The sequence below is a fragment of the Vespula vulgaris genome, chromosome 3 (assembly GCF_905475345.1).
Source record: "Vespula vulgaris chromosome 3, iyVesVulg1.1, whole genome shotgun sequence".
Classification (NCBI taxonomy): Eukaryota; Metazoa; Arthropoda; class Insecta; order Hymenoptera; family Vespidae; genus Vespula; species Vespula vulgaris.
Window position 1 is genome coordinate 5,349,150 of NC_066588.1, and position 24,188 is coordinate 5,373,337.

Sequence of the window (24,188 nt, forward strand, 5' to 3'; positions counted from 1 at the left end):
ATAAATATATATATATATATATATATATATATATATGTATGTATGTATATATATATGTATCTATATATACATATACGTATATATCTTATTCATTATCATTCAGATCACACTGATTTTACACATACACATACATACACAATACTCATTAGAGAAACCTTTGAAGAAACTATACCTATTACTCGATTCATTATACACAGATAGAACATACATGCTATATTTACACTTACATCGAGGAAATTTATTTGAACAAGGCACACATACGTACTTACATATAAATACAATACATATGTACACGTTTAGACGTATAGGTACATGAATTAGTATATTTAGGTAGGGATAGAAATTATTTATTATCGCTAGTAAACCTCGGTCGAGGCGTAATTTTATTGTCATCGTAATTTCATTAGATTAGTATTATATTTACATATCGCGTGTATACAGGTGTGGCGAATTAGAGATTGAGAACGATCATAAACGCTTCTTTCTGATTTTCATTTATCTTTTTTTTTCTTTCTTTTCTTTTCTTCCTTTTCTTTTTTTTTATTCTTTTCACTTTTATTTCATTTTATTTTTTATTTATCCGCATTTTTTCTTTTTTTTTTTTTGTTTTTGTAATCGTAATCCGCATATACATATTTCGAAGTGGTATCAACGGAATATCGAGCAATTTATCATCAAAATAAAAAGACCTGGAGCTTTATTACTATTTTTTTTATTTTTATCTCTTTCATTCAATCTCACTATCGTTGAATGATTTATACACGCGATCCATAAATCCTGTTAAATGTAGCTACAAATTGATCTTGTATCGAACCGATTTTTGTTAGCATTTGAAATTATTAATAATAATCATGCTCACGAGCAATTTTTTCGTTTACCCATTATTTAACAATAAAAAAGAAAAGAATAAACAACAAAGAAATAAATAAAAAGATATACCACTTTGAAATACATATTCGAGGAGCCATATCGTGTTATCAATTAACAATCAATAAAACGTTCTCAATCAGCCACTCGTCACCGTGTGTATACGTCGATAAAATAAACCAATTGATAATTGTTGTAGTTTAGTTACGTATACGTAATATTAAGCGTAAGATTGACGATCGATATAAATATTACGTTATCATATCGATCAATGATCGAACGTGATCGTAACATTATAGATTTGATTCTGTCTTTTTACGCTTCATGGTCTATTCGTCTCGAGTTCACGATCGAGTCGTTAAATCATGTGTCGATCTTAATCTCGATGTCGATCTCGATCTCGATCTAGATCTCGTTGCGAAAGTCCAGAAGGAAAGAAATCGTCTCGTGATACCTATTACATATTTCCTTACGTCGTGCATGCAGTACATATATATGTGTACACACATATATATATATATAATTAATATATACAATATTATATATTATATATTGTATATTATATATATTATATATATTATATTATATTTTATATATATATGATAGTTATTTTAAAGGATACGCGCAGTTATCGAGCAGATTTGGATTTTTGCCAATAGGAAGTAGCGAGTATAACCTTTTTGAGTAACTTAATTACTTACTTACTTACTTACTTACTTACTTACTTACTTAATTACTTACTTACTTACATCCTTAATTTCCCTCAAAAAAAAAGAAAAGAAACAAAAATACCCTTATCCATCCTACCCTCCGTTCAAACCCCTTTTCAAAACGTTTTGGTTTTTTGTTTGTATCACTGTAATATGTGTGATGTTCGGGTGTATTGCAGTTATGTGACGATGGGCATAGATCTAGGCAACCTTGCCGCTCTCAGGACATTTCGAGTCCTCCGAGCCTTGAAGACTGTCGCTATTGTACCAGGTATGCTTAGAGGATAGAATTGGGTGTAGATGCAGATTATTTAGATGATTTTTTCTAGACACTTGTCACGATGTCGTTACTTTTACGTTCTTTTTTTTTCTTTATATATACACACACACATATATATATATACGTATATATGTATGTATGTATATATATATTCTTTTTCTTTCAAATTTTTCTGCTACATGGAATTTTCTTTTCTCTGTTCATAATCTCGATACCATATCTTCTGGTATTACTTACACAAATACTTCTTCCCTGATCCATATACATGCATACATATCAAACATATTTCGTCTGGTTAATCTTTTTCCTTTTCTCGATCCATTCGTCATCCGTCTCAATCGTTCAACATCAATCAAAGACTATCATCGTCTTTCACATTTCACCATATCTTATTCTGTCATTCATTCTCTCATTTCTTTGTCTTTTTCACTTTCTCTCTTTCTCTCTTTTTCTCTGTATATACACCTATATATACAATATCAGTATGTATATATATACATACATCTTTCGTTCATCGGTCAACCGATCACCATTATATCACCATCACCATCATCATCATCATCATAATCTTTATCCCCACGACGAAAAAAAGATTTCAAAAAAAAAAAAGAAAATAAAATAGATAAAAATAAAAATAAAATAAAGTAAAAAAGATAGAAGAACAAAAAAAAAAGAAAAAAAATTCAATGATAAAAAGAGTGCATTTCGTCGGGGTCAAGTAATCGCGATAATGAATTACTCCTGTCCATTATTTTAAACACTGTCGTCCTCTTTTTTTATCGTTGTATAGGTCTGAAAACCATTGTCGGCGCTGTGATAGAGTCCGTGAAGAATCTGCGCGATGTGATAATCCTGACGATGTTCTCCCTCTCCGTTTTTGCGCTGATGGGCCTTCAAATTTACATGGGGGTCCTAACGCAAAAGTGTATAAAGAACTTTCCAACGAACAGCTCCTGGGGTAATCTCACCGACGAGAACTGGGAGAGATTCGTTAGCAATGAAAGTACGTATGCCGGTTGCCGATCATCAGGTCGTTTCTTCTTCTTCTTCTTCTTCTTCTTCTTCTTCTTCATCTTTTTTTTTCTCTTTTTTTTCTCTCCCTCTCTCTCTTTCTCTTTTCCTCTTTCCTTCTTCTTTCTCAGTAGGTATCCAACATACAAATCAAAGACACGCAGCCTTCTTTTTGTTTTTCTTTTCTATCTGTCCAGCTAATTGGTACGTAGACGAGGCTGGAAACATGCCATTGTGCGGGAATTCGTCGGGAGCTGGGTAAGTTTGTCTCTTTCTCTCTCTTTCTATCTCTCTCTCTCTCTCTCTCTCTCTCTTTCTCTGTATTTCTTTCTTTCACCCTTTTGTTTCTTTCTTTTCTTCAATTCTTCTTTTCTATACAACGATCTCATCCAATGATCCTTTTCCCTTTCACCTTCAAATAATTTTTCAAGCCATAATAAATTTTAACACGAATCAATAAAGTTTTTTGTCGTTCTTTTTTTAAACGTTTTTATTCGATCAAACAATTAATCGAGTTATCCGAGTACAGGCAGTGCCTTCCTGGCTACACGTGCTTACAAGGATACGGCGACAACCCGAACTACGGTTACACGAGCTTCGACAGCTTCGGCTGGGCTCTACTTTCTGCCTTTCGTCTTATGACCCAAGACTATTGGGAAAATCTTTATCAACTGGTACTACGATCGGCCGGACCGTGGCACATGCTCTTCTTCATTGTCATCATCTTCCTCGGTTCTTTCTATCTCGTCAACTTGATCCTCGCTATCGTAGCGATGTCATACGACGAGTTGCAAAAGAAGGCGGAAGAGGAGGAGGCTGCCGAAGAGGAAGCAATAAGGGTATGCGAATGAGGACTCGTATAAAGGTGGCTTGTTAATTTTAGGAAAAAGAACATATTGTTTTTTTCTGTTTTTTTTTTTTTTTTTTCGCAAACCATTGATTAAGGATCGATAGACGATTCGATCTATCTTGCAATTTATTTGCATTTAGATCACGTCATTTTAATATGATCCGTAATCATTATATGATTATTTCCTATTATTTACAAGACCCCGCATACGGTCCTTAGACCCGTCGAAAGTCATACGTGTAATTGTCCTTTGACTTTCCTTTGACATTAATTTTTTTTATTTTCAGTTTATTTATTTTTCTCTTGAGTTTGAGATATCTATTTGATTTCTGATTAAGTTTTATCTATATAAATGTGTGTGTATGTGTATATATATACATACATTTTGAGGAGTAGTCATAGGACATTTATGACACGTCTCACCGTCCAGTAATTTGACTATTTTTCCTTTTCTCTTTTTTCTTACTTATATGTTTTTCCTTCTCTTTTTAGAACAGACAATCTTTATAATTGGTGTATAGCATCGACGAGTTTTTTACGGGTATATTTCTTTTCGATCAATTATACAGGGTGTTTCACATGTATTACTAGACTACTTTATACATCTGTTAATATTATATTCAACGAAGAAAAAAGTGTATGTTATATTTTCCGAAATGATCCATTTTATACGTATTACGTACATATATTATTAAATAATTTTTATTATTACGAGATCGATGATTGAAAGATACTCTATAGTTTTTTAATTGGTACTCAACTTTTTTCTATAACATTAGATAGTATCAAACGATATTCGATGTGATAATAATTACGCCTCTTTTGTTATAGAGAAAAAAAGAAAAGTAGAAAAACTTGAGTTCCATTTGAGAAACTGAACAAAATTTTTAAACTTTCGAATGATATAACTACAGACTTTTTTAGACTCGAGACCACGTTAACAGACTTTGACGTCAAAATTAATATTACAAAACCCTGTATATAATCGTTACTTATGATTTCTCCGTCGGATCAAAAATAAAAAAAGACGAAACAGAAAAATACGAATCTGTTGAACGTATCGTTTAGTTTTTTTTTCTCACGTCGATTTACCGGACGGACGTGTATTAAATCCGAACCGCTATGACTTACCGACGGGCCTGAAATCGCAAACGAAAACAAAAAATTGATCGTATTATACGTAGTTGCAATTGTTAGTTAAAAAATTACGATTGCAAGAACACGAAAAGAAAGAAATGGAAAAAACAAAAAAAAATAAAAAAAAAGAAAGCCAATAAAAATTGAATCGTCGTTCAATGGAAGCGGAAGTTTTTTTCTCGATCGCGTCGCGATTGAGATTGACCGAAAGAAAAAGAAATAACAAAATAAAAAAAGAAATAAAAAAGAAAAAAATAATTGGAATGGGTTGATGTGCATATATGTAGCTTAATTTGATCCTGACAGGAAGTCGAAAAAGCCATGATGGTGAAGGAGAACAAATTAGCGGCGCAGGCAGCCGCGAGAGAAGCAGCTGCGGCTGCCGCAGCCGCGGCAGCTGACCAGATCGTCAAGTCACCGTCGGACTTCTCTTGTCATAGTTATGAACTCTTCGTTGGCCAGGAAAAGGGTAACGACGATAACAACAAGGAGAAGATCAGCATAAGATCGATCGAGTCTGTTAGCGAGCATAGGATCAAGCAGATCAACAACAACCACAGCGCTGCCAGTAAAGTGCGGAAAGTCAGCGCCGTAAGTGTCGTCAAAGGATTTGCCGATGTAAACGTCTCTCTCGAGTATTATATTTATTCCCGTTCGACGTGATATTCGACGTTGTATTATCACTTATTATCTGTTAATTCCCTAGTCTCGACTCGTCGTATCCGTTCTCTCGACTTCAAACTCGCTGACGTACATACGTCAAACATATACACAAATACATGCACCCATACAGATGCACGTACACATACTCTTTCTCTCTGTCTATTTAATCTATCTCTCTTTCTCTCCCTCTCTCTCTTTCTCTCTCTCTCTTTCTCTCTCTCTCTCTCTTGTATCGAATATATATATATATATATATATATATATATATATATATATATATATCGGAGAGAAAAGAAAAAAGACGGAAAAGTAAGAAAAAAAAAGAAGAAAAAGATAAACCAAAACAAACTTGAAAAAGCAGATACGAGACGAGTCGAGTGTGTCATTGCCTGATAGAGCTTTATACCAAGTAAAAAGTATCCCTCGTTGTTTTGTAATAATTTAGCATGCTCGTCGTACATACGTATCTTAACATATAATCCTTTATTTAATTGTGTATATTTTGATGTATTTCTCCCTTTTCATTCAACGTCAATCCTTTTACGTTTGCGTAGCTTCGATGCATAAAGAATCTATCTCCAAAGCTCTTAGATTCTTCATATCGTTTGTCTTTGTCCCTTTTGATACTAATAAGTTGAGTTCGTTAGTGAGATCTCTTCTTGAAAGGAGATACGAAAGACTGCTGGATTAGTCAGAGAAATTTCTTGGAGATTCGGTTTTGAATTTTCGGAATGGATCTAGCCGATCTTCGTATCTCTATTTTCTCGATGTAATAATCGTATATAGATATATTCTCTATATCATCATTTCTAATGTATGCATATGCGTATCGTTTTTTTTTTGGACGATACTCCATTCGTATTAGTTTGCTCTCTCTCTCTCTCTCTCTCTCTCTCTCTCTCTCTCTCTCTCTCTCTCAAACTTTTTATCCATCTCTATGTGTATGTGTGCTTCTCTGCAAGTATTTTTTGTGTAAAAAAAAAAAAAAGAAAAAAAATTCTAACAAAAAAAGAAAAATATATTCTATCTGTATGATATAATATATATACATATTTCTACATATATACATATACGTATTATCGAGTGCCTCCTTGGTGTACATATTAGAAAAGGTTACGAGCCGTTTGGTAGGAGATATCTTTTCTTGTTTTTTTCTTAAGGTCTCTCGCGCCGCTAATGGCCAGTTTACTTATGCCTACCAGGAAAGCCTGCGGAAGGTACGTGTGTCACGACGTGTATCTGTCAGCACCCGACCCGTACGTACATAATAGCACCGTACAAAGAAAGAAAAGAAAAGAAAAGAGAAGAAAAGAAAAGAGAAATATGAGATTTATTATATAGTACCTATCCATCAGTCCTATCGTCAACATTCTCTCTCTCTCTCTCTCTCTCTCTCTCTCTCTCTCTCTCTCTCTCTCTCTCACTCACTCTCACTCTCTTTTTCTCTCTCTCTCCCTCTCTCTCTCTCTCTGTCTTGACCGATCGATCGATCGAGCTTTTTTTGTCATTTCTCGAATTTTCTCTTCTTCCGGAAAATATTTTCTTTAATTTTCATTGAGAGTTACATACATACATATAACGAAAGGGGGAAAGAGCGAGTCTGAAACGTAAACGTTAACTGTCTTCATATTTCTCAAGATATTCCTTGAAATCGTTTTCTTTTCCTACGTCGAATGGATTAAATATGAATATATTTTTAAAAGGGAAAGGGAATGATAAAAGGAAGAAAAAGCATTGAAAAGGAAAAAGAAAACGAAACGAAAAAGAAAAGGAAAAAGAAAGAGACTCTTTAAAGGGGCTTGTCAGAATATTTTGAATAATTTCGATATACATACCGTGCAAATGATACCAAGGGAAGGGGAATAAAAAAAGAAAAAAAGAAAAAAGAAAGAGACTCGTTAAACGGTTATGTCAGAAATTTTTAATAATTTCTCTATATGGATATATATATATATAATGTGAAATGAAACCTTAATCTGTGACCTATTTTTCTATCACATTCTCACTTCCCAAACATTTGTTGTTTTTGTTATTTCTCTGTCTCTCTCTCTCTCTCTCTTTGCGTGTTTAATATTCTTTCAACATTTGTCCCAACAACCCGAGAGAACGTACGACCCGAGACACATCTAGGAAAGTGTTCGACGAGAGAGAGACAGAGAGAGAGAGAGAAAAGCGGTGGTCCGCTTTGTTGTTATTACAGGCGAGCCTTAGCCTGCCCGGTTCACCTTTCAATCTTCGCCGGAGTAGTCGTGGGAGTCATCAATTCACGATACGGAATGGTCGAGGTCGATTCGTTGGTCCACCAGGTGGTGACAGGAAACCCCTTGTACTATCGACCTATTTGGATGCCCAGGAACACTTGCCTTATGCCGACGACTCCAATGCCGTCACACCGATGTCCGAGGAAAATGGAACTATTGTAGTGCCGGTTTATTATGCGAATCTTGGCTCGCGGCATTCCTCCTACACGTCACACGCGTCGAGACTATCCTATACGTCGCACGGTGACCTTCTAGGTGGTATAGCCAGTGCAATCGGCAAACCAATGACCAAGGAAAGTCGATTGAGAAGTAGATCGGTTAGGCCACCATCGGTTAATGGTCATCTACAAGATTGTAATCAAAAGTATCACTGCGTGAGTCTCTCGTATTATCATTTGATTGCATCTAAATTCTACGTGTGTATAGAAATGATTGGAACGACGAAAAGTCCATCGATCTCATTTTTATTTGATAATTTTAAACGAACAAGTCGACAAAATTAATTTCTTTCGGATATTTCCCCGATACGTTCTCGATATCCGATGTCCGATCATTTTTATTGATATTTTTTCAATATTTATTTATTTGTGTATTAAACATTTTTTACATTCCTTGTACGAACCTATTTCATGATTTTTCAGGAAAGCGATTTAGAAAGCGATCCCATGGGCAAAGCGAAGCAACAAGATAATCCGTTCATCGAACCTTCTCAACAACACGCCGTCGTCGATATGAAGGGTAAGATCGAATAAAAGTTTCGTCTTTCAACGATACGAGATTAACCATAGGAAAAAGACAAAAAAGAAATAAAGAATCCGAGAGAAAAAGGAAATGGAAACAGAAAAAGAAACGAAAAGAAATACGACATTTTTCTAACACATTCGCAAATCGCAAATGTTGTCCATCAAATTCCTTTAAGTGTTTCTCTTTCACCATGTTAATTTATTGGTCCACACTTTTGGCACACGTGTCATCCTCTCGTTTTATTTGTCTACCGCACACCGTGTGACGTACGTGCCTACACTCTCTTTTTTTTCTTCTTTCCTTTCGCAGATGTGATGGTGCTCAACGATATTATCGAGCAAGCAGCAGGACGTCAGAGCAGAACACCCGAGCAAGGAGGTAATGACGTGCGATCGACTCTTTCGAGCAAAATATTTTTTTAATCCTCTCTATTCTCTATATATCTACTTATCTATCTATCTCCTTTCCTCCCACTATGATTATCTGTCACCTTTGTCGCAAGTGTGCATATCTTATTGTCTATCGTTCGATGTGTGTATATACGTATCATTACTATACTACTACTATTATTACTACCGCTACTACGACTACTACCACTACTATTACTACTATTATTACGAGTGAAAGTTATACCTTATACATACCTTGTGATTGTAATTTTCATCCATACTGTACGTACATGCATATGCATATGCATACATACATACATACATACATACATACATACATACATACATACATACATACATACATATATACATACATACATACATACATACATACATACATACATACATACGTACGTACATACGTACGTACGTATATATATAATTTACTATATATATTAGGTGATGCTGGACGTTTCTTTGGCTGCGCGTGTCTATCTCTACCTATTTTCTTATATCCTATATTATACAGTATATCGATACCCTTATTCTTTTATAAAATCGGTTATTTCAATCCACCATTTTCTCCGATTGATTTAACAATCGTACTCGTAAACGAAACACGCTCTTGTCTCTTTAAGTGTAATCTCTCTCTGTCCCTCTCTCTCTCTTTCTCATTCTCTTTCATCCTTTTTTTATCTCTTTTTTTTCCATTTCTTCTTCTTCTTCTTATTCTCCTTATCGTATTATTATTATTGTTATTTTTTTTATCATCGATGTGTACCTTACGATTCGCGAAGGAAAAATGAACGCGAGAACGGTACCATATTCGACGGGATTCAAACGATTCGAAAGTAATATTTTCCGATATTGGTTAAAGAAGAGATATGTGAAGTGTATTTATTTTTTTGGGGAAATAGAGTTTGTCCGCTTGATTCTTTCTACACGGCAGGAATTTAGCGTTTATTTCGTTGCGGCTGCACGAAATACTTCAAGCTTTCGTATTACATACATGTAATAGTGTATATATATATATATATATATATATATATATATATATATATATATATATATATATATATAGGGTGATTTCCATAATCATGGTATAACTGAGAAAGACTTTATTTCTCTTGAGATAAGAATTCTTGGATAAAATTTTTTTATTGGTACTTTTGTATACAAAATAATCAGTATTAAATATTAACCAAGTTCAACTAATTAAATCGTTGATGAAAATTGATCGACTGTGTGTGTGTGTGTGTGTGTGTACATATATCGACTACATCATAGAAAGATTAATAATGAATCGTAATTCAATATTCGTGATATTATCAAAATTATTATTTTTTATTTGACTATTAAAAATAGGAAAATGAAAGAAACAAATTATAATTATTCATTATTATTATAGAAAAATGATAATCTCAAATTGACGAATGCGATGAAAGTAAGTCTTAGAAAGAAAGTAACAGTTTTCATATTATTTATAATGATAGTGTAAACGTTTTTTGAATATTCTACAAAAATGATTATTTAAAAAAAAAAATCTTATTGAAGAATTTAGATTAACTATATCATCTCAAGAAAAATTAAAGTTTACTGTGATTATTGTGTCACCCTGTATATCGTCATTATCTAGATTTCGTTTTTGTTAGTCTTCGCGTGCTAGCAGAATTCCTTTAGGATATTTTCCGATCATTTTTTTTTCCGCCATGTGCTTTTTATATTCGTCGCGAATTAAAATACAAGCAGCACTGCCGCGTATGGCTGGGTTTGCATTGCACAATTATTTCTCATTAAGAGAAAATGCTGATGAAGCGAAACTTCGCGCGAACACTCGCCACGTCCTCGTTCGATATTTTTCTTTTCTTCTTTTTTCTTTCTTTCTTTCTTTTTTCCATTTCGTTTCTCTTCTTTTACTTTCTATTACTCTCTTCTACTTTCCTTTATAAATTATAACTAGCACGCAAATTTGCATCTGATCGCACTGTTATTTAGAAAATTAGCTCCTCGAATGTTGCTTTTTAACCGTGAATATATTATATTAGAAAAGAAAAAATAAGAAGACGAATGAAAAAAAAAAGAAGGAATCTCTATTGTTTTATGAGCGGTACGATTTTAAGATTGAGTAAGTATCTGATGAGTTTCGAAAGTAATTTTGAAAGATAATTAATCAATGTCAACGAGAACAATGAAGATTCATTCGTGAAATAGAAAAATAGAAAAGCATGCAGTCACTTCGAATTTCAGCATTTTGCATTCGGGACGTTAAGAAAAAATCTTGCTTCCTTTCTTATTCTTATTTTTGTCCTCATCATTTTATTTTCCTTAAAATCTTTCTAAATTCCTCGACATTCCTTTCTCACTCATTTTTGCTAGTGCCTATTTCTTTAACACTTTTAATCTCATCGATCGTTCATCCTCAGCTTGCTTGTTTGCTTGCTTGCTTGCTTGCTTGCTTGCTTGCTTGCTTGTCAACTTGTTCACCTGCCCGTGTAAAATTTTCTGAACGGAAAAAAACGTGCTTGAAATACGATATCGATCAAAAAAAAAAAAAAAAAAAAGGAAAAGAAAAGAAAAAAAAAAATGTATATAAAAAAAAATAACGAAAGAAAAAATATAAATAAAAGAAAATCAAATAAAGGAGAAATAAAAAAGAAAAGAAAACAAACGAAACAAAAGATTAATGATAAATAATTATAAACGATGTAAGAAAAATTTGTTCTGAAAAACCGTAGAAAGAAACGGAATGTGTAAAAATTAAAAACCTCTTTCCCCAAAAAGAGTGGTGCCAGACAAAATGACTAACGCGCGTTACAGTTTCGACCTATTACTTTCCGACAGACGACGATGAGGAAGGGCCCACGTTAAAGGAGAAAATATTGGCCGGGGTCTTACGTTGCATCGATATCTTCTGCGTTTGGGACTGCTGTTGGCTCTGGCTCGAGTTTCAGAAATACGTATCTCTTCTGGTATTCGATCCGTTCGTAGAACTCTTCATTACTCTTTGCATCGTCGTTAATACTCTCTTCATGGCATTGGATCATCACGATATGGACAAGGACATGGAAAAAGTCCTTAAATCCGGTAACTACGTAAGTATATATATATATATATATATACATGTATATATATATACAAAATTATTTTAACGTCATTCGAATTATTCCTATTTTGGATCATTAAATAATCGATTATTTATATCAGATAAAGATTTGCAAATTTTTCGTTTGATTAAAACTTTGATTTTCTCATTACTACTATACTCAGTAGCGGATTTAAACGAGGTCGTTGCCTCGAGCTCGACAAGATAGGGATCTTTACGCTGCAAATATATATATATTTATATAATATTATATAATAGATTTAATTCAATATCTGGCGATCGATATATAATTTTTATTTACATGTTTGCGATTAAATATAATAGTATTTCTAGGTTCATCATTTGTATGAACAGTTGAAACGAGACAAAATTTTAATAGCTCGATTTCCATGAACTTTAAATTCGCCATTGGTTATACCTAGTTTTATCTAATGATTTTAGATAATATTGAGATATATAGAATATTTAGTATAAATTTTTGTTAATATAAATAGAATGAAGAAAGCGTAGGAGTAGAGGGTGGGGGGGGGGGGGGAGAAGAGATAATTGATACGTCTCTAATTTACATCTAGGTCGATGAAAAAAAAATTTATATATATATATATTTATATATTTTTTTATTTACCAAAACACTCGGAGAGATAATTGAATATAAGAAAAAAACTAAAGCAATTATTTAACATTTCAACGTAGTTCTTCACGGCTACATTCGCCATCGAAGCAACGTTAAAGCTGATAGCTATGAGCCCGAAGTATTATTTTCAAGAGGGTTGGAACATCTTCGACTTCATCATCGTCGCCCTCTCATTACTCGAATTAGGTTTGGAAGGTGTTCAAGGTCTTTCGGTATTGCGATCCTTTCGATTGGTAAGTACGATCTATAAGAAATGTAGATAACATGAGTCATCTGAAGGAGCAACGATTTCGAATCTTAATCAACGTGTATCTCGAGCGATTGATCGATTTATCAAAAGAATTTTTCAGTACTTTATATCCGAATAAACGATATACTAATATCTTTTTACGATGAAAATTAGTTATTGGATCAATCCAATGTTATAACATTTCAATATAAAATACTGAAAATGTTAGTATATCATCTATTAATGTTAATACATACATTTGAATCGTATAACAATGAATTATTCTTATTATTTGTTTGTTTTTATAATTTTTATTTATTACACGCGATTACATGTATTTATTTATTTAATTATGTTATAGAAGAATATTGAACATTTCTAATTGTTCAAATAAATAATAATTAATTATTCGTTTGATTAGCTGAGAGTGTTCAAGCTGGCAAAATCATGGCCCACATTGAATCTACTGATATCCATCATGGGTAGGACAGTTGGTGCCTTGGGTAACTTAACCTTCGTCTTATGTATCATCATCTTCATATTCGCCGTGATGGGTATGCAATTGTTCGGGAAGAATTACACCGATCACGTCGATCGCTTCCCGGGTGGAGATTTACCCAGATGGAACTTTACCGATTTCATGCATTCCTTCATGATCGTCTTTCGTGTTCTGTGCGGAGAATGGATCGAATCTATGTGGGACTGTATGCTGGTTGGAGACGTCTCTTGCATACCGTTCTTCCTTGCCACCGTCGTCATCGGTAACCTTGTCGTACGTATTAAATCAACTACTATATTGAAATACGATTAAACAGAATTTATTTTACACGGTGTCTATACATAACAGTGCATTTCAGAAAATCATCGACGATTTAAACGAGGACCGTACATCTTCTTGATGATTTATTATACCTCTGACGAGTATTGGCTTTTTATTTTTTTTTTATTAATTAATTTAGAGTAGACCGATATTAACGTTGATAATAATAACAATGACGATGGATTAACGAAAAAGTCACAGAATATTCAGATCGATTTTAACGTTTTTCAGAAGTTCGTAAATTTTTATTCTCGCTTAGGAAATATCGAACTTTATGTCTGCGAATTTGCATCGATTTCTTTTCGTTGCTCAACAATTAAAAAAGAAAAAGACAAAACAGAATAGAAAACGAGAAAAGTAAAAGAAAAAATATATTTCGAATCATCGTTCCATTCTAGAATTCATCAATCTTCACTTTATAACAATTTTCTCGACAGGTGCTGAATCTCTTCTTGGCCCTGTTGCTGAGCAACTTTGGTTCATCTAATTTATCGGCGCCGACTGCGGACAACGACACGAACAAGATCGCGGAAGCGATCGATCGGATAGCACGTTTCGTAAAATGGATCAAGCGAAATGTCCTTTACATTGCTAAGTTGATGCGAGCCAAATTCACCAATCAGATATCCGATCAGGCGCCAGGTGAGGGACCGTCCAACAGTTGGAAAGAAGGTTTATATCCAATCAGATCGCTTGCTGTGTGCGCTGTGTAGTTCGTGGCACTGTTTTCGGTTCGGCTTTTTATTACACTCTTCTTCTCGGCAACAAAATGTCAGTCGAAGGTTTTTTTTCCCTCGGATTGATTTTTTCTTATCGAAAAGATTCGACAACGAAGAAATAAAAAGAAAAAGAAAACACGCGCCGCCATCTTTACTCGTTGAATAAAAGAAGATCGTTGACTGACACGTTTTTTCGTTTATTACGCAAATTTCTGTTTTTGATTGTTTCGCTATTTTTTTTCTACAAGATTACTTTCGAACTTTCGTGGATTTGGACTGAGATTAAAAAAAGAGAAAAAAGAAAAAAAAGAAAAGAACAGAGAACAAAGAAAGAAAAAAAAACGTAATCGAATCATGTGGGTGGGATCTGAGAAAAAAAGGAAAAAAGAAAAAAAAACAAAGAAATCCGTGAAAACGCAAGGAAATATTTATTAATTTTGCTTCGCTATTTAGCCGCCTGGCAGTTATATGTTGCTTCGCTCGTTATTTTGGGTCCGCGTTTTTCCTCCGAAAGGTATCATAATAAATTTGAAAAATTATGAAACAACAGCAGGAAATACAAAGATTGGGTGGGTGTTCGAGTTTGACTCGAACTCGGCGAATGGAATCGAAGGATCGTTTCGATCGTCATCGAGCGATATTATCGATCGCGAGAGTACGATTAGATAGAGGTAGTCCAGTTGACAATAATGTGATATCGATAAGAATGTAGTTGCGTGATTTATCTATTTCTATAAAGAAAAAATCTTTTTTTATATATATAATAATTCTTCACAAAAATATTCGTGTCCATACTTTTCGAAATTAAATAATTTATGTTTTTTGTAGATCGTATTGAAAACTTTCTGAAATTTCTAATGTACCATGTAAGGTATATGTTTGGAAAAAAAAAACATAAAAGCAATTATTTTTCTAAAGAAAGAAACTAATGATGAAACAAATAAATGTTTTCGTTATTTTCTTTCTTTAATTTAATTTCATTCATCGAGTCTTTATAACGAGTTAAACAAATTTTTTTATAGATACTTAACTAAATCTATAAGATGCTCTTATACTCGTTATTTTTTTGTTTTTTTTTTGTTTTTTAATAAAAATTTTTGTTAATAATGGACATGGTGAAAATCTTAATTTTTTATTCACTTACAAAATAAAGATTTAATCTTCGTATAATTTTACTCAAGCCCTATATAATATTATACAAGAATTTTGCTCGATGTAAAACGATATTCTTCAATTTGAAGATAATGTTCGAATATTTTTGTGACAAGCCAATGTATCATAAAAGAAAAGAAAAAATAATTAAATGCCCTATAATTTCCGTAGATTCTTTAAACATCTTATCGATATCACTGAAAAAACATGTAGACTATGGACTGTTATTAACAGTCGAAATATAAATCGAAGCTTCACTCGAGCATCGCAAGGAACACGAACGTCTCGAGTCGATGCTCTTGCATGCCGAAATTGAAAATATGTGATTAAAAAAAATGAGAGAAGAAAAGAAACGCTCGTCGATCTGTTTCTTTAATTTCCTCTCTCTCTCTCTCTCTCTCTCTCTCTCTCTTTCTCTTTTTATCTATCTCTCTCTCTTTTATTTTTTTACTCCAAATATCTTCATCAATAATAATTATCTATATTATTTATTATTTAAATGATTTGAATGATTAAAAAAAGAAAGAAGGAAACAGAATTAAAAAAAAAAAAGACAAGTAGTTCGTCGAACGACGCACGTTCTTTTCGAATGCGAGTCTCGTCGAAAGAAAAAAGGGCGGGTTAGAGTTTTCATGTGACTGTGCAGATGGAATTGATCGAGATGGGGACCTAGATCTTGCAGATAGCGATTTGGAAGCGTATAGAGATAAGAAGAGTGCGAAGGAGTTGAATCAACTGGAGGTAGCCATTGGTGACGGAATGGAATTTACTATTCATGGTAAGCGTATCTTAATACCGTCATAACGTAAAATGTTATTTATAGTGGTTGGCTGTCGTAATAAAAAATTAAAAAAAAAATAAAAAAAAACATTTGATCAATATTTTAAACAAATAATTAGTATTTAATTAATAAAATGTCCAATATATACGTAACGCAATTAAAATAATATCCATAGTTACCGATATCAATATATACCAACTATTTATTTAGCGAAATAATTTCTGATTAATTTAATAAAAATACATAAAAAATAAATAAATAAAACTGTTTCTTTCGTGATAGCATCAATTGTGATTTTTTTTTTCGAAGGAGATCTGAAGAACAAATTGAAAAGGGGCAAGTTGTGTATAAATAATACCAAGGTGATAGGGAATTCGATAAATCATCGGGATTATAGATTAGACAACGATTATATTAATCAAAACGAAGAAGATACGATCAGGTTGGTCTCTAATTATCTATTTTAATATCAAAACTACGTTTGAATTTTAATATGTTTCTCTCTCTCTTTCTTTCCCCCTCTCTCTCTCTTTCTTTCTCTTTCTCTCTCTCTTTTAATAGTAACAAATCGTATGGCAGTCATAAGAATCGACCGTTCAAGGACGAAAGTCATAAAGGTAGCATGGATTCGTTGAACGGAGAGGAAAAGAAAGATGCCAGTAAGGAAGATCTCGAGCAAGACGAAGGTAATATCGAACTTTTATAATATATTAGAATATTTCTAACGTTGTTTCATACGAAAAAAAAAATATTATTTTAGATTTAGAAGAAGATGGCGATGAGGGTGACGGTATAATGGAGAGCGAGATAATACATGCCGACAAGGATCCCATAAATTCCGATTATCCGGCTGATTGTTGTCCAGAAAATTGTTATAAAAAATTTCCGTTTTTGGCTGGCGACGACGATGCTCCGTTTTGGCAAGGATGGACGAATTTGAGGCTGAAGACTTTCCAGTTGATCGAAAATAAATATTTCGAGAGTGCGGTTATAACGATGATTCTATTGAGTAGTTTAGCTCTCGTAAGTGTTTTCATATGTTGATATACGAATAAAATATCACATTTCATTATTAATCAACTTTACGATTTAGGCCTTGGAGGATGTCCATTTGCAGCAACGACCCATCCTGCAAGATATTCTTTATTACATGGACAGAATTTTCACTGTGATTTTCTTCCTCGAAATGTTGATCAAATGGCTGGCCCTTGGCTTCAAGAAATATTTCACGAATGCCTGGTGCTGGCTCGATTTCATCATCGTCATGGTAAGTTACGAATCTTTTTTTATCCTAAACCTGTGTAACATATGTCTTACTGTGATATCGTTAGATTCTCCCACGAACGCATGTAATCACTATGATTTTTATTACATACATTTTGAATCTCACGTAAAGTGACATATTTAACATAATTATATATATATATATATATATATATATATATATATATATATATACATACATATTTATATGATTACACGCGTTCTCTTTCTCCAAATGTTTATATTATCGATCATCGAGCGATTTCGTCTAAATTTTGTCAAAGCAACGAATACGAAAAGAAAGAGAAAGAAAAAAGATGAAACTTATCCTTTTAAACATCATAATCGAATAAAACTAACTATTCGAAAGAAATCGTTCGAGGGATCTAAGCGAGATGGACTCTTCTTACATGTGTCAAACTTACTCGATTCGAGCACGAAAATTCTGACTAAAAATAATATATATATATATATATATATATATATATATATATATATATATATATTATACATATCTCAAGAAACAAGAAAAAAACAATGTCAAACTCGTACGAAAAGTAAAAATCGTGCTGGAATTAAGTGATTAGTCCTAAGTATTTTGAAATTGTTTCTCCTATGAAAAAAAAAAAAGGAAAAAAAAAAGAAAGAAAAAAATCTCGCCCATGAGAAAATCTGTCCGTTTAACTCCCCCTTTATATCTATCTATCTATCTATTTCTATCTATCCCTATATCTATCTATCAATCTATCTATCTCTCTTTCTCTCTTTACATATATATATATACATATATATACATATATATACATATATATATATATATATCTACATACACATTTATATACATACATATATTTCTTTCTTTCTTATCTTCATTCTTTCAATCCCTCTACTCTCCTTACGAATAAAAATCCCTATACGAAGCACTAGGAGCCGAACGTGGAAGCTTCCAGTGGATTTCTCTTAATCGATCACGCTACATATGTATAACCGTTAAGGTATAGCATTTAAGACGTACGATGCATCGATCTGACCAATGTTTAATGACAATAGCTATCACTGATCAACTTGGGCGCGATCTGGGCCGGCGCCGCCGACATCCCGGCCTTCCGTTCGATGAGAACACTGAGGGCCTTGAGGCCTTTACGAGCAGTCTCGCGATGGGAGGGCATGAAAGTAAGTCATCGGTCTATACGAGGACTTGAAACGAAAACGAGCCTCGTTCAACGATCTATAAATCGACCCTTTTCTTAGCGGATCGTTGCGAAATCGACGGATCGATCGAGATTATTATTATTATCATCATCATCGTCGTTATTAATATTATTGTTATTATTATTGTTGTTGTTATTATTATTATTATTATTATTATTATTATTATTATTATTATTATTATTATTATTATTATTATTATTGTGATTGTTGTTATTGTTAAAGAAAGAAAGAAAGAAAGAAAGAAAGGAAAAAAAGGTAGACAAAACGAACAAACAAATTATCATCATTGCAGGCATGTCGTTTCGAGTCGTCGATCTTTCTTTTCAAATTTTTTATATTTCTTTTAATCTCTTTTTTTTTTTTTTCTTTTTTTACTCCTTCGCCTAAATCGATCCGTCGTAAGCGCGAAACACGGCCTACGATGGTCGTGAAATAAAAGAAAGAAAACAAAAAAAAAAGAATACAGAATAGAAAATATAAAGAAAAAAAAAATATGTTTCAAAACGAGAAGCAACGAATCGAGGATGAAATTTGGCAGAGCGAATTCAAATAAAAAAAAAATCTATATATATATATATATACATATATCTACATAAATAAAAGAAAAATATCTGACGAAAGCAAATATCGCAATATAAAGAGACATATTGTATAATGCTACAGCGAAATTTGTAGCGCATACTGTGGTGTGCTTTACCGATGTGCAGAGGTACATACACTGGCGTCTCTACTTGATGTCTGCACTGATTATATTGGAGTCTTTGTCGTACTATAGCCTAACGCCTATGTACGCCTTTTTCTAACGAGTCTTTGGTACCAGTGATCGTTGTGCAAACAGTATTAACGTGACATTTGTATATTTAACGTACGTTATTCTGAACGACGTGTATTTATATCCACCATGCAGTCGTATATATTATATATATATCATATATATATAATATATATAATACATATATAATATATATATACCAATATATATACACATAATTTATAATTATATAGATGCTTTTTTTGTGTAAGTGTACGAAGCCACCGGACGCCCAACGATGTGTGCGAGCCCCCTTTCTTTCTTTTCTTTTGTGTTTGATTAACAGTTTGAAAACAATCATCTCTTTCTCTTTCTCTCTCTCTCTCTCTCTCTCTCTCTCTTTCTCTCTTTATTTCTATCTATCTATCTATCTATCTATCTATCTATCTATCTATCTATCTAACTATCTGTCTATCTATCTATCTATCTATCTATCTATCTATCTATCTATCTATCTATCTATCTATCTATCTATCTATCTATCTATCTATATAACTATCTATCGATCTATCTATCTATCTATCTATCTATCTATCTTTCTCTATTGAGACGCACGGACGCTTATCGATGTTGTTGTTTCATTTCTTCTTCCTTCCTTAAAAAAATAAAAAATAAAAAAAAGAAGAATAAAAAAAAATTGGCAAAGCAGATCGTTACTTGCGATCCTACCGAGGCTTTATCAATCCGCTAGGCAAACTCGTTGTATATGTATTTATTGTAACCTTTGCCGTGCGTCTCCGTGGCAAGTATTACAAACCTTAACACGTTTGTTTCAGGATGGATCGTGTCCAATGATATCGTCGTGTGTGTGTTCCTGTATATTGATATATATGAATTGTTCGTTGCTATCTATCTATCTCTATCTCATTATCTCTGTCTATATATACATATATACAATATACATATATATATATATATGCATATGTATAGATATATAGAGATATATGTATGTGTATGTGTATATATATATATATATATATATGATCTATTTATCTATTTCTTTCAACGTATACGTATAGTACGCATCCGCGCTATACCTACATATATATATATATATGTATATTTTCCTATTTATTATTATGATTATAATTATAATTATTATTATAATTATTATTATGATTATGATTATTATTATTATTATTATTATTATTATTATTATTATTATTATTATTATTATTATTATTATTATTATTATCATTATTATTATCGTTGAACCGCTGCGTGTGTGTGCCATTACCCGGGCTCTGTCCAGCCGCCTCTTATCCCTTCTTATATTTATTTGTCGTATCTATTCACTATGTGCGTATTATATATCATCGTCGTCGTCATTGTCTTCGTCGTTATCATCATCACCATCATCATCATCATCATCATCATCATCATCATCATCATCATCATCATCATCATCATCATCATCATCATCATCATCATCATCGTCATCATCATCATCATCATCATCATCATCATCATCATCATCATCATCATCATTCTCATTCTCATCATTATCATCACCACCATCATCACCATTATCGTCATCATCATCGTCATCGTCATCGTCATCGTCATCCTCATCATCATCATCATCATCATCATCATCATCATCATCATCATCATCATCATCATCATCATCATCATCATCATCATCATCATCATCATCATCATCATCATCATCATCATCATCATCATCATCATCATCATCATCATTATCATCATCATTATTATCATTATCATTATCATTATCATTATCATTATCATTATCATTATCATTATCATTATCATTATCATTATCATTATCATTATTATTATTATTATTATTATTATTATTATTATTATTATTATTATTATTATTATTATTATTATTATTATTATTATTACTATTAGATTTTATTCCATATATATATATATATATATATATGTATATATGTATATATGGAAAAATCAGCTACCCAACAGATATCTCAGCAGGATCCCGTTGTCTCTCTGCTTGCTACTACTATCGAAGGAGCGTCCAGCGCAGATTTGCGAGAATTTTTTGGCAGCCCCGGAACTCCGTCCATCGTCACTTCCGTTAAACCTCTCTCTTTCCATCTCGTCTTTCTCTTTTTTTAATTCTTCCATCAACCTAATATAACCTTTTCTCTTTCTCTTTCTATATATATATATATATATATATATATATATATATATATATACATATATACGTATATATATTATATATAATATATATATGTAAATATATACAGAATATACCACATAAAATGATCGATTAAAAATTGCTAGTTTCGAAAAGAATTTCTTAATAATGTCAATTAATACACAAATCATTCGATTGGAAATTTTTTATAGAAAAGAAAGTTTGAGTAAAATTAAACACATAAAGTAAATAATTTTACATGGTTAAACCTGTATATTCTATATCTATATCTATAAATCAATCTATCTCTGTTTATCCGTCTATTAGCCTATCCTAAAGAAAAGCTAACGTTCCTAATTTCTGGATATTATTCTATCCTTATATATAATCGGTTAGATACTTCCTCTCGAAATCCCGTCGAACGTTCCAATCGAAATAATCCGAAATACTTCAGCCCTGTAGTCTGTCTACATCTTGCTGTGATTCGCTCTCGTTTCTCGCTCGCAGGTGTCGCTCATTAACTTCGTAGCGTCGCTCTGTGGCGCTGGCGGGATCCAAGCCTTCAAAACAATGAGGACCCTAAGGGCCCTAAGGCCACTCAGGGCGATGTCTAGAATGCAGGGGATGCGGGTATGTAGCCCTACGTCTCAGCGGACCTTGTCACTTGCTCTTTGAGATTTCTGAGATTGTCATATCGAGTTCTTTCGATTATACACCTATATAAATATCAATATATATGTATATAAACATACATACTTATATATATATATATATAATACACACATATGTGTATATATCTATATAATATATTATGATTATATACAAATATGTATATCAATATATTCCATACGATCTTTTTTAACTATAAATTAATAATTGATGTATTAGAAATCCGATACGTATGTTCCAAACAGAAACAAAATTTAATTACAACAAAAAACTAAACGAAAGGACCGAAAAAGTATCTTTCTCTTTCTCTTTCTCTTTCTCTCTCTCTCTCTCTCTCTCTCTTTCTTTCTTTCTTTCACTCACTCTTTCTCTTCCCCCCTCTCACTCTTTCTTTCTTTCTTTCTTTCTTTCTTTCACTTTCACGAGACGTCTCGACATTTCGAGTATTTCTCGTTATCGGAAATGAAAGCAAAGAGGAGAAAATGGAAATAAAAGAAAAATAAAAAATAAATAAAAAAAAAAAAATGGGGAAAGAACCTTTCCTCCAGCTCGACTCATACTCGTAACATCCTCTCCTTTATACGTTTATCCATCGTACCCCTCACTCTACCCTCTTCACCCCTTTCTCAAAACACTCTCTCCCTTTTTTATTATCTCATGCACGTGATTATGCATATATCCGAGCGTACGATCGTCGCGAATGCACACAGCTTGCGAAAATATATTATATTATGCATACATGCATACGCGTAGAGAAATAAACTCATAGTAGATATATATCCCCAATTAGATGCAATCATTAAAATTACACATGCAGTAGAAACAACAGCAACAGCAACATTAACAACAACAAAACCAACAATTTACAACAGCTACAGCAGCATCCACGATCTCGACAAAAGAATTTTCTCGGTCGAAGTTATTTTTCTCTTTTTCGTTTTTCCCTTTTGTTTAAAAGTGAACGATGAAAAAAAGAAAGAAAAAAGAAAAAGGATTGAAAGCCCCAAAAGATAGAAAAGTTTCGAACTTGAATTATCTTCTTCTTCTTGATCTCCTTGATCTTGATCTATCTCGATCTCCCGATTTTTTGCATTTTAAAAATTCGATTACTCAACGAGTTAATTCATTTGTTCTCGAATTAAATGATCCAAACTTTGTTAAACAATAATGGGCCTATTATAGAAGAACGTAGTAACAAATCCCAAAAATCATATATGATACTATAGTAAAATTATAAAAAAATAAGATGACCGATTCCTTTCTATAATATTTCTAATCTCTCTTTGTCTCTCTCTCTCTCTCTCTCTCTCTCTCTCTCTCTTTCTCTTTCTCTTTATCTTACTCTCTTCCCATCTATCTCTCTTTCTATCTTTCTATCTATCTTTTTCTCCTTTAACGCAAGATCGTTACGTGACATACATATATAAGTATATACATATATATATATATATATATATATATATATATATATATATATATATATAATACATCGTTCTACATTAAACTGCAACACAAGGTCGCTGAGGCACTGGGCGTAGAGTTATTGTCATGCCCACGCCCTGACACCATTTATCTACCTTTTATAGTAGCTCGCTCTGCAACTTTCTCTCTTTCTCTTTCTCTTTCTCTCTTTCTGCAATCTTCCTTCAAAAACTAATCGATCATTTCGATTTATTGGAGACCTTCACTCTTTCCCCCTCCCTTACTATTTTCACTTTTTCTTTTCTTTTTTCACTTTCCCCTCTCTCT

General features: G+C 32.7%; 1 protein-coding gene across 22 annotated transcripts in view; it reads left to right on the forward strand.

Moving 5' to 3' along the window:
- The window catches only part of LOC127062483 (sodium channel protein para), a 57,358-nt gene that overhangs the window by 24,363 nt on the left and 8,807 nt on the right, over nucleotides 1-24,188 (forward strand). For 2 of the 22 annotated variants that reach the window (XM_050990777.1, XM_050990794.1), the window contains 19 exons: nucleotides 1,757-1,848; nucleotides 2,648-2,860; nucleotides 3,066-3,126; nucleotides 3,398-3,707; nucleotides 5,162-5,446; nucleotides 6,679-6,735; nucleotides 7,719-8,153; nucleotides 8,421-8,517; nucleotides 8,833-8,901; nucleotides 11,754-12,004; nucleotides 12,709-12,882; nucleotides 13,300-13,650; nucleotides 14,136-14,370; nucleotides 16,216-16,347; nucleotides 16,660-16,792; nucleotides 16,912-17,036; nucleotides 17,111-17,373; nucleotides 17,444-17,617; nucleotides 22,278-22,400. In XM_050990777.1, the coding sequence (XP_050846734.1) occupies nucleotides 1,757-1,848; nucleotides 2,648-2,860; nucleotides 3,066-3,126; nucleotides 3,398-3,707; nucleotides 5,162-5,446; nucleotides 6,679-6,735; nucleotides 7,719-8,153; nucleotides 8,421-8,517; nucleotides 8,833-8,901; nucleotides 11,754-12,004; nucleotides 12,709-12,882; nucleotides 13,300-13,650; nucleotides 14,136-14,370; nucleotides 16,216-16,347; nucleotides 16,660-16,792; nucleotides 16,912-17,036; nucleotides 17,111-17,373; nucleotides 17,444-17,617; nucleotides 22,278-22,400 (3,580 nt within the window). Of the gene's footprint in view, nucleotides 1-1,756; nucleotides 1,849-2,647; nucleotides 2,861-3,065; nucleotides 3,253-3,397; nucleotides 3,708-5,161; nucleotides 5,447-6,678; nucleotides 6,736-7,718; nucleotides 8,154-8,420; nucleotides 8,518-8,832; nucleotides 8,902-11,729; nucleotides 12,005-12,708; nucleotides 12,883-13,299; nucleotides 13,651-14,135; nucleotides 14,371-16,215; nucleotides 16,348-16,659; nucleotides 16,793-16,911; nucleotides 17,037-17,110; nucleotides 17,374-17,443; nucleotides 17,618-18,663; nucleotides 18,787-22,277; nucleotides 22,401-24,188 lie in introns of those variants that run through there. The other 20 variants (XM_050990782.1, XM_050990786.1, XM_050990791.1 and 17 more) reach the window with 16 other exon arrangements.